Source organism: Vitis riparia, chromosome 7 (genome assembly GCF_004353265.1).
Source record: "Vitis riparia cultivar Riparia Gloire de Montpellier isolate 1030 chromosome 7, EGFV_Vit.rip_1.0, whole genome shotgun sequence".
Taxonomy (NCBI): domain Eukaryota; kingdom Viridiplantae; phylum Streptophyta; class Magnoliopsida; order Vitales; family Vitaceae; genus Vitis; species Vitis riparia.
The window spans coordinates 23278557-23290184 of NC_048437.1; the positions used below are offsets into that span (position 1 = coordinate 23278557).

Genomic DNA, 11628 nt, shown 5'->3' on the forward strand with positions numbered 1-11628 from the left:
TGGCCTCGTGTATTTTATAGTGGTGACAGAGTTACACAGATTCAAGTTAAGGGATTGGGATTAAAGGGACCTCTCCCTCAGAACTTCAACCAGCTTTCAATGCTCTGCAATTTGGGGTTTTAGATGAACCACTTCAATGGAAAATTGTCTTCTTCTCGCAGATTATCCGAATTGCAACTCGCCTTCTTCGATTACAACGAAGTCGACACCACCCTCGCTGATTTCTTTGATGGCCTTACAAGTATTCGGATCCTTGCTCTGAATGACAATCCATTCAATGGAACTATTGGTTTACATTATTTGCAGGGACAATTAGAAAGCTATCAGTCACCAAAACCGAAACATCAGAATGGGATCTCACTGGCTAGAACCTTTTTGGCAGTTAGTTTAGTTTCTCCTGCGATGGCTCCAACAGGGACAGCACAGATTGTTGTTAAAGAATTTTCTTGATTCAATTTTGGACATTGCTGTTCGGATATTTGAGAATCATGTTGTTGTTAGAGCTTTTAGAATCGAAAGCCACCCAAGCTAATACGAACTTACTTGAGTCGATGCCTGTAGATGTAAACTGGAACCATGATTTCGAAGCATTTCAAGTAACTGGAAACTTTGTGCTTGCAGACGGCAATTCCACCACATTCTTCACAGGTTTCATCCATATTCCAGAAGTTCCAAAAAGGACAAGAAAAACCGATGGTGATTGGATGCATAAATTAGCAATCCGGGCTAACCAATTTTAGTGGCAGCTTGTGTTCGCTCTACAGAAGCAAGGAGGAGGGTTTTCATGGAGATCAGTAATATACTTAATGACTTTAATGATTTATCTAATGATTTTCGATCACTCGGCAATGATATCCAAGCTTTTATTGATTTGTTCAATGATGAATTGGCTACTCGATCACCTACAGCTGATCATGTTGAGTCTTTTAATACCACTCAAACCTATGGCGGGTTTGAGGCTGCTACTGATGATACAGAACAAAACGCAAGTCACCTTCGAGCTATATATCCATAACATGATTGCCCTGCCCAAATAATGCAAAGATAGCTATCGAAATTGTGAATCTCCCTATCTGTCTAGTCTTTGATGTGATGTAGGCAATGGGGCCCATTAAGAGTCAATTTGCATTGATGATTATGAGAAAGAAGCATTCCTTTGTGACATGCCATGGTCATTATTAGCGAATGTTGCACTTGTGTCTATATTCCGGAGGATTTTTAGAAGCATTATTCCAGGTTCAGCAGAGTCTCAAACAAGGAACCAGACGGGCAACTTATATGATCAGAAAGCACAAACATTAAAGGAAAATTTAGAGAAAACGAGTTATAGAACAGGAAATTTAATCTGAAATTGAGCATTATGTCTTCACCAGAAGCTTCTGTTGATAATTCAGATTGTGATCCTGAGAAACTAGAGTTGTATTGAATACTTTTTTTAATGAGGTGGCACCCTAAAATCCAGTGAACATGGGCTCAGAAACGAACACATTCAGTTTCTTTCTAGACAACTAGTGGTCTACAGAATCCTCCCTATGCAATCCGTTTCAACCATTTAGTCTCAAGTGCACCTCCAGACCTCACTCACATAGTGGTCACCTTGCCACACATCATACTCCCAATGTTTCTTTTTCTTCCTTTTGTGATCTTATACATTTTAAATTTGGATTTCAAAATTTTTTTTTTTCATTAAAACAATTTCAGTTTTCTTCAAATTCCATCCTTAGGGATTTCTAGGCATAAAATTTAGATTTCAACACCCTTTTGCTGCCACTTTCCTTCCGGCACGTGTTTTCACTATTTTATTTGATTTTCAACTGATTTTCTTGATTTTCAATAAGCATGAACAAACTTCATGATTCCAAACAATGGAATTCATAGAATCAACTCATGCGAAATTAATTAGGGCTTTGGTGGGGGCCCGACATCTATAATATTTTCATCAATATTGTTTGCTTGATATTTGATTGATTGTGCTTCCTCCTTGTGGCATATGAGATTATTTTGCACTTATTATTAAGCAAACTTGTTTCCTATAAAGGCACTTTAGCTTGCTATTCAGGTACGTTCTCTTCTCATCTATTTTTTTTAGAACTCTATGGACTTGTATGTCATTGATGACCATATCCATATTTGACATGATTCTTGGATGTCTTGATATATGCCTGATTTGCTTGAATAAAACAAATGTTGTGTGCTACATTTCTACACTAACTTTTATGTTTTATGATAGCGCTTGAAGAGCGGTTCAGGTACGCACCCTAACTCTCCTTTATTGCAATTTGATTGTGTTTGGCATGCCACTCTCTAAAATCACCTAGCCTATTTTGGTACCTATAATTAACTGATTAATGGCCACATTCCCCTTAACTTAGTTAGTAAAGACCTCTTTAGGGCTTAGAGGGGTGCTATCTCCTAGAGGTACCTTCCCAATAGGTAACCTGATCCCCGGACTTAGACTCGGGTTTTTCAAAGACATGCTTTTTCCAAAACTATGGAGTCACTTTTTAGGGTTTTTTCTTTCTTGTTTTATTTTCCCTTTAAAATAAAAATAAAATAGGTGGCGACTCCAACTTTTCTAAAATTAATTTTTCACAAATAAAAAGCGAGTCTCGCCGATCGAGTGGGGACGCACGTGAAAAATGCCGGTCCACATCACCATTTGATGGTACGTAGAAGAAATGACTTTCATTTTGTGAAGCCATGCACGTCCTATAATGGCATTGTATGAAGACAAATCATCGACCATCGAGAATTGCATGCTTAGTGTGACCAAGTCGGCTTGGATGGACAACACAACATCACCCAAAAAGGTTATTGTAGCTTCATTAAATCCAAATAGCAAACGTCCTAGATTCTCTAGGGTAGATGGCGAGTAGCCCATTTGTGTGCTGAACAGAGTTAATCCATTCTCTTACAAAAGTCGCGTGAAGCAACCTTCATCTTTGCTGCCTAAAGTTGTGCTTATCGTTTATTGGACCTTGGTGTATATAGTTAATGACAACTCTAGGAGCTGCCAGAGATGCAGGGGCTTGGACGGTTACCTCTAGTGCCACTTCTCTTTGCCTGTTGGTTGTGCGAACGTATTGCTTAAGGTTCCTGACATTGATAAGTTTCTCTACTAAGTAATACAAACTTTTACACTGTTCTGTGGTGTGATCGTGATCCTTATGGTAAGAGCATATTCTATTCCAATCCCATCTAGCCGAATCTTTTTTTATTTACTTCGGCCATTTGAAGCCCAACAAGTTACGAATTTTTGGGATGAGTCTTTCATAAGAGATGCTTAGGAGGGTGAGTCTCACTTAATGATGCTACCAATTGTCTCGTCTCTTGTTAACTTGCCTCGATTGGTTCAAGGGCTTAGAACTCCTTGTCTTATCATTCTTAGACAGATGATTAGTGATCAAGACTTGTTGAGAGGTTGGTCGTACATCATCTTAGAGTATAGAATACTTGTTTACTCGCCTGAATAGGTCATCCATCGTTGTAAGCAGCTTCTTCGCAAGAGACTTGAAAAATGGCGTGCATGGGCTGATGCTTCACTTGAAGATCTGCAGAATGGCATCTATACTGCAGGATTCAACTTGGAGCACTGTTTGCCTGAACCTCTTCATAAAGTCCCTTAGCGTCTCATTTTCCTGCAACTTAATGTTCTATAGGGTGGTTATGTTCTGCTTTTGGCGAGCATAACATAGGTAGTGGCCTACAAAGGCTTCCGAGACGTCCCGAAAAGTGTTCATGGAATTATGTGAGAGGTGGTGGAACCAGGAGAGAGCTTAGCCATTTAGGCTGGTAAGAAAGACTTTGCACATCAGTGAATCATTCCCTATGTCAAGGGTAATGAGCTTCCTGAAGTGTATGATGTGGTCAAACGAGTCGCTCGTTATGTCGTACATTATGAACTTGGGCACTACGAACCCTCTAGGCGACTCTTAGTTAATGATATGGGGGTCAAACGTTGTGGAGAGTATGTCATCCAAATGTTGACTGATAGAGTCAGGCAGGGGCTCGCACCGCCGATACTTGCACCTACTGCTGCTTTGGTAGTTGAGAGGGTCATCCAAATGTATTTGTTGCAGCTAGCTGACCTAGACATGCCCTTAGGGTCTCTGACATACGTGGTTACCCCTCCACGCCTGGTGCTTGAGGTCTTAGTTCGACTCACATTGCGTCAGATAAATGTGACCCTCTTCCACGCCTCATTTTCCTTGATGCCTGAGTGGAGTTAAGTGTCTTCGTCCAGCTACGTTTGATGAGCTGGCGAAGGCTCCTTCTTGGATCATCTCAAGTAGCTATCGGAGGAGAACTCTTTGCCCTCAAGGAAAAATGCCTTAATAGTTCGTCTTGAGGTTGTTTATCGATTTTAAGTGTGCTGACTTTAAGAAAAGCCCACTATTGACATTTTGAGCCCGCAATTCTTTGTTCTCTTCTCTTAGTTGTTCCGTTTGGTGATGCAGAGTCTGCATCTACCACTCATTTTCTCATTGGCGTCTCTCCATTGTTTCGCACCAGAAAAAAAACAATCTTTGTCATCCATAGTTGATGATTGGTTTCTGGAGGGTGTTGACATCCTTAGTCGGTTCCCATAGACGATGTCAATGTTGGTGTTGTGTCAACTAGATACATGTTTGTCTAGCTTCATTAGAGTCAGTCATACTTTTTTCAATCACAAAAAGATGTCTGGACAGGTGGTCCAGGCACGTCCCTCCGAAACTTAAGTTGGAATTTAGCAAGAGTGAATCTAACTGTTTTGAATGGCTATACGTGTGCATACCTTTTTCATGCTTCTCAAGGGATTTTTATAGAACATATGGAGTCATCGTCATAGCGTTGATTGTGCATTCATGTATTTCTTGCATTGATGACCATCGTCGTGATGGATACTAAGCCTTAATAAGGTAGTCAATGCCATCATCTCAATGTGGAATAGACAATCATACCAAACAAGAATTGTTGATTCGTGTCATTTATTGGTTGTCATGCAAGAATCTCGAACCATATCCTTGACTATGCATTTACATTTGTCAATGTCGCTGATTGCGTGTAACGATTAATTGACATTGATTTTTAGGTGTAAATGTCATCTAGATTATCACTCAAGCATTAGGTGTGATTAATCATCTGTCCAATGTCTGGAATTTCCTATTGGGTTGGTTTGTCTATTTAGAAGTCCCAGTCAACTTGGTTTGTCCATTTCGTCTAGCATTGGGGAAAAAGGAAATCTATCTCTCCTTTTGCACCAACAAAGCTTAACTTGGACCAAACGGATTATCTATTTACCTTGGACAGCCAAAAGGTCTTGAGCTTGGGAAGGACACGTGGAGCGAAGCTTCCCACACAAGCTAGCTTAAGGCTTGATCATTTCATCTTTGTTGAATCATTATAGTTGAGAGTTAACAATTTTGGAGGGCTCGTTTTCAAAACTTGTTTTGGTTTTTCTACTTTTGGAAGTAGTCTTTTATCCAATTTTGCAAACTTAGTTGGTCCTACATTATCTTTGAGTGCTATTAAGTTACTAAGGTTATATCTATTGGAAGTGTTTTCAAAAATAGTTTTAAAAAACAATTTTTAAAAATTGTTCTCTTGCATTTTATGTTTTGTAAATTAAATTTTATTTAAGAATCTAAAATATTTGTAACATATTTTTTATGTTTTTAAATATGTTTTTAAAATAACTTTTATATGTAATATTTTATTGTTAATCATTTGTCGTATTTGTATAACTATTTATTCAAATCATCCTTATAAACAAGTGAAAACAATCGAGAAAATTAAAGATGTTTTATTAAAACACCATGTTTTCTACTTTTAAGAATATTAAAGTGTTCTATTTTTTTTTTTGTTAATCGTGGTTTTTTTTCTCTAAAAAATAGAAAACTATTTTAAACAATAGTTATCAACTAAACATTATTTGATAAGGAAAGTCATGACTATATCCCATAGGCTTACGACTTCTTTTTAATTTAATGAAATTTCTATCCCCTTCCTTGATGCCTTCAAATAAAATAAATCCTCATTGATGCCTTCAAATAAAATAAATTCTCCAATACTAATTTATGTTCATCTTTGATTGGGCCATATTAAAAGGCTTTACTAGTCTTGTCTTTCCTTATCAAAATATTTTAGGCCATGTTTGATAACTATATATATGGTAAAATATCATTTTAGTGAGACATAATATATGTGCATATTATATTTAATGGAAATGATATCTCCAAAAAATTGAATGAAAATGTAATATTTGTTTAAATGAAAGTTTATTAAAGAATATTGAAATATCTCACATGTCAGGTATTATTTAGAATTATAATTTAGTGTGTAATTTTTTATTTCTTTATTAATAATATTCACAATTAAAATATTTAAAATTTAGAAAGTGATGAGATAACTTAAATTTGATTGCGAATCAAACATGAAATAAAATATATTATTTCATCTTTTATCTTATTTTATATATAGTGTGAATTTGAAAGCTAATTAATTAATAAAATCACTCGGGAGGAAGATGAATTGGGTTTTTCAAAACTTTTGGAAAACACAATAAATTTAGACAAATATAGAGTAATGAATATAAAGAGATAAGGGATAGAAAAATCAAATTTAAATTTTATTTTGCTTCGGTAATCCTTACTTTTATTCACTCTCTTCAAGCTCCAACCAATGGGCACCAATGGTTGACTCCATTAAAGTCAATTGACTGCACTTCACTAATTACATCTAATTACATAAAGTTAATAGTTTTCCCACAAACTACTAATCATTGTATTTGTTTCCCATGAACTCATATTCATGATTCAATTAGTATGTGTGATCCACTAATAAATTACATCTTTAGCCTTTGTGTTAGAAATTCACATTTGTCATTATAAAACAATTGATGTTACCATATCCTAGAAGGATAAAACATCAATTCAAGTAATCAAGTAAAATTACCCTAACCAAGAATTTGCCTTAATCATGCACCTTAGAATTACTAAAAAGAAAAATATTATCCTTAGCAAGATATTACAAAGTCCATCTTAGGTATACACAGTCTACATGTCGAATCAACAACCACTCAAGATCATCAAAATATATAACCTCTATGTGGGTCTCACTCGAATGTGACTCAAAATGATCACTAAGTCAAACACTAGCCCAAGTAAGCCTCAAGGTTAAAAACTCCTACAAAATAGTATCTAAAAGAACACATATCACTCAAATAGCAATAGACATGTTATCCCACCTACATGAGAGGTAGCACACACAGCACTATTCAACTACTTGAGTTCATGAACCATTGTGAACAATAGTATCAATCTATAAGGAACCCACAATTGTGTCCTCTATGTATCCACCTACATCCAAACTATATACAATGTGAATTGATTGGGTTAAGTATGCATCAAAATAATAAAGAAAAAGGAACTATCAATACACATACATAATGCTAATGAATGAATAGAAGTCATATATTACATTACAAACATTGCAACATGTCTCGCTATACAGGGCTTAAGACCCAACAACTATAAATGTAAGGATGTTAAACCAATTCGACCTACTTCTGAAAGCTTGTTAGCTTGCCCATGGTTATAGTGTGGAATGGCTCAGATAGGCAAGCCTGGGTTTGAGCAGAGAGTTCTTGTGCAACGAAGCGCATGGTGGGCCGTGACTCTGGATTGGCACCCGTGCATGCCAAGGCTATCGTGACCACAAACACCACTTCCTCTGCCAGTCGGCCTGTGGGAGCTGGGAGCCTCTGATCTAGCATGTCCTTCAAGAACAACCCTGAATCATCAGATATTGCTGGAGAAGGCAATGAAAGTAGGAGCTCCCCTGGGTGCCTTCCCAGCATCACTTCCAATGCCACCACCCCAAAGCTATACACATCGCACTTGTCCGTGACCCTCATTGTAAGTGCAAGCTCTGCAAATCAAGAAAACAAAATTAGCTTCCTAATAACACATTCTGATCAACTAAGATAAAACAAAATGGATAAAAATTATCTCAAGTTTACCTGGGGCAATGTAGCCATAAGACCCTGCAACTGTAGTCCAGTTGGATGAATTCGGGTCCAACAATCTCGCTGTGCCAAAGTCTGAGAGCCGTGGCTCAAAATCTGACTCCAGCAAGATATTGTTCAGAGTAACATCACGGTGGACAATGGCTGGAGAGCAGTCATGATGCAAGTAAGCAAGCGCATGAGCCACTCCCCGCACAATCCTAACTCTTGTGGCCCACCCCAGCTCCACTTTCCCTTCCTCCCCATCTAGTACTTTCCCCAAACTACCTCTCTCTATGTAGTTATACACTAAGTACATGAATCCATTCCTGGAATGGAACCCATGAAGTTTAATGATATTCCTATGCTGAACTTCTCTCAGAGTGACAATTTCACTCTCAAAACTCTGCCTATTTGTTGCTGGAAGGTCGCTGGAGTCTAACATATTGAGTCTTTTGACCGCAACAATCTGACCCTCTGGTAATACCGCTTTGTAAACAGTCCCAAATCCTCCTTTTCCAATACAGTACTTATCGCTGAAGTCTTCAGTGGCTTTCACAATATCCCCAAATGTGAATTTTCCCAGTCTTTCCCAAATCAAGGGTGTGCCACTCTGATCCTTGTCTAGACTATTGATCTCTTCATCATGGTGTTGAGTTCGCCCTCGAAGTATAAGAATTGCAGCAATAACAATTGCAAGTAATAAGAGGCCACAGACTGGAACAATGACAGCAATTAGAATCTTGGTTTTTTTGTTTGACTTGCTGCTTGGGGAACTTGAAGAACAAGGACTTAATCCTTCTGCATCTCCACACAAACCCGAGTTTCCAGTATAAATTGCCCGCTTGAAGACATTGCCAGTTGGGATTGAACCTGTCAGTTCATTGTATGAGAAATCAGAGGAGTTTAGACTGACCATGCCTGATAATGATGGGATTCTCCCTGTGAGATGATTATGTGAGACATTCAGGTTCTCCAATGAGGCAAGCTTCCCCAGGTCTGAAGGGATTGTCCCAGAGAGCGAATTGCTACTGAGATCCAAAAGGTACTGCAAGGAGAACAAGTTTCCAAGCTCTGAAGGTATTTCACCGGACAAATCATTGTTGCCCAAGTTCAAGCTCAACAAGCGCTCACAATTCCCCAGCTCTTTTGGTATGCTTCCACTGAAATTGTTTCCTGCTAAATTCAGATAATTGAGATTAGTTAAAGTGCCTATGAACTGGGGGATGTCTCCTGTCAGATGATTTTTACCCAAGCTGAGGTTGAACAATTGGCTTAAATTCGCCAGTGCCACTGGAATTTGCCCACTCAATTCATTGGAATCCAGGCTCAGAACCCTCAGTTGTGACAACTTCCCAAGCTCGGCTGGGATTTCTCCAGAAATTTTATTATCATCCATCTGCAAGCGAGTGAGCTTTTGACATTCCCCCCACTCAGGTGAAAGCTCACCAGAAAATCGATTGCCACTCAGAAAAAGGAAAACGAGACTTGGATGAACTCCAAATGCCTTGGAAATGTCTCCAGTGAATTGGTTCCCTTCAAGACGGACTCGAGTTAGCCCCGTGCAGTTCCTCAAGCAATCTGGCAATGGTCCTGTGAAGTTGTTGCCTCCATTTGCCGTTAAATTTTGAAGAGCAAAGCCATTACATAATCCAGGAGGCAATTCTCCTGAGAAGCTGTTGTTGGCAAAACTGACATGCGTCAACTTGAGGCTGTTCTTCCCAAGTTCAGTCGGAATGGTGCCTGAGAAATTGTTGGTGAACACGGAGAGTCTCTCTAGATTATTGAGGAGTGACAATGTCTCTGGCAGCTCTCCATGCAATTTGTTAGTGTTGAGATCAAGAACAGTCAATGATGTCAAGTTACCAATCTCTGGAGGAATTGTTCCAGTGAGATTGTTTTCATAAAGATGTAAGGTAGTAAGCTGTGTGAGATTCCACTCTACTACAGGGATTGGACCCGAAAGCTGATTTTGTGAAAGGTCTAGTTGAAGCAAGTCTTTCAAATTCCCAATCTCTGATGGGATTGCCCCGGACAGCATATTATTATACAGGAAAAGGTAATTCAGCTTTTCCAAAAGGCCAATCTCAGATGGGATTTTTCCAGTGAAGCTATTGTTCTGAACTTGCAAAGAGATCAGTGCAGTCCAATTAGTGATGAAATAAGGTGAGATCTCACCAGATAAAAAATTGTCTGACAAACCCAACTCGGATATCTTGTTAAGATTGGTGAAGGAAGAAGGAATCACCCCGTATAGTGAGTTCACAGCTAGAGATAAGAAGGTGAGATTAGCACAAGAGCCAAGCTCAGACGGAATTGTAGAATTCAGGGCATTTCTTTGGATATCGAGTATCTGAAGCTTTCTGAGCTGACCTATAGAAGAAGGAATCTGCCCTTCAAATGAATTGTTGTACATTTCTAATATTTGAAGATCAGAGAGCGTACCGATTTCTTCAGGAATTGAACCACTGAATTGGTTTCTTCCTAGGCGAAGGTTTTGGAGCTTGGAAAGCCTGGAAATGTTGGATGACAATGGCCCCCGGAATGAATTGTCAGTGAAATTGAGGAATTCAAGCTTGCCCAGATTGCTAAATACCGACTCTGGTATTGCGCCAGTCAATTGATTCTGTGCTAAGTCGAGGTATGTCAGGTTCCGGCAATCAGTTATGAACCCCGGGAATTCTGATGCAAGTTCATTGTAGTTGAAGCTCAGTCGTGTCAGCAGAGGCATGCTCGAAAACTTAGACCAGTCTGGAGATTGTAAGTAGTTGGATCCAAGGTCCAAGTACCATAACTTTTGAAGATTGGTAATCTGGTAGGGGATGTTACCAACGAGATAGTTGTTGTAAAAGCTAAGATACTGAAGCTCTGTCAACCCTCCAATCTCTGAAGTGATGTTGCCATCAAAATAGTTGTTGCTCAAGTCCAAGAAAGCGAGCTTGGAGAGGTTGTAAATCATAGAAGGTATGGATCCATTGAGTTTGGAATTGGTGCTGAGATTGAAGCCAGTGAGATTAGGGAATGAACTGAAATCAAACTGGGCAAGCGTTCCCTCCAGCTGTGTCTCTGAGAGATTTATCACAGAGACGCTTCCGGTGGTATCACAAGCAATACCTGTCCAGTTGCAGAGGTTCCCAATGTTGGTGAGGGACCATGATGAATTGAGAGGAGAAGAAGAAATTAAGCTGTTCTTCCATTTGATAAGAGCTTCTGCTTCTGTTGTGGGTGATGTGGTGATTTTCAAAGGAAGTAAAGCAAGGAAGAGGATATGAATAAGAAAAAGAGGAGCGCTATGAGTCATTGCCATGCTCTTGATGCCAGATTCTTATCAATGAAATCAGAGAGAGAGAGAGAGAGAGAGAGAGAGAGTTCTGCCCCGTGTGGCATATATAAAAGGTATAAGACATGTAAAAGCACACCATCTAGACTAGTGAATGTATTCATGAACATGAGCGTTGAAAGTCAAAGAAATACAACATGGGCTCATTATTTCCCATTTTACCAAGGAATTCAAACATTCAACATCTTCTTTATTTTCCAAGAAATACCTTTTTGCTACTTCTGATATTTGCTGCAATCTCTGCTCACTGAACAAGAAATCATACCTAACCAGCATTCAACTTTGAGTCCCTTCTCTTTAGGTG

General features: G+C 38.9%; 1 protein-coding gene across 1 annotated transcript; it reads right to left on the reverse strand.

Moving 5' to 3' along the window:
- Positions 1-7128: 7128 nt before the first annotated feature.
- Positions 7129-11316, reverse strand: LOC117919379 (MDIS1-interacting receptor like kinase 2-like). Its single transcript, XM_034836559.1, has 2 exons — positions 8000-11316; positions 7129-7908 (listed from the first exon to the last, which is right to left on the reverse strand). Exons 1-2 carry the CDS (start codon positions 11289-11291, stop codon positions 7541-7543), a joined length of 3660 nt encoding a protein of 1219 aa, XP_034692450.1. The 5' UTR covers positions 11292-11316; the 3' UTR covers positions 7129-7540.
- Positions 11317-11628: the final 312 nt, after the last annotated feature.

Coding starts and splice junctions, on each gene's coding strand:
- LOC117919379 (XM_034836559.1), bottom strand. CDS start 11,291: ATGGCAATGACTCATAGCGCTCCTCTTTTTCTTATTCATATCCTCTTC. Junction 7,909..7,999: donor TTATGGCTACATTGCCCCAG/GTAAACTTGAGA, acceptor CTTGATTTGCAG/AGCTTGCACTTACAATGAGG.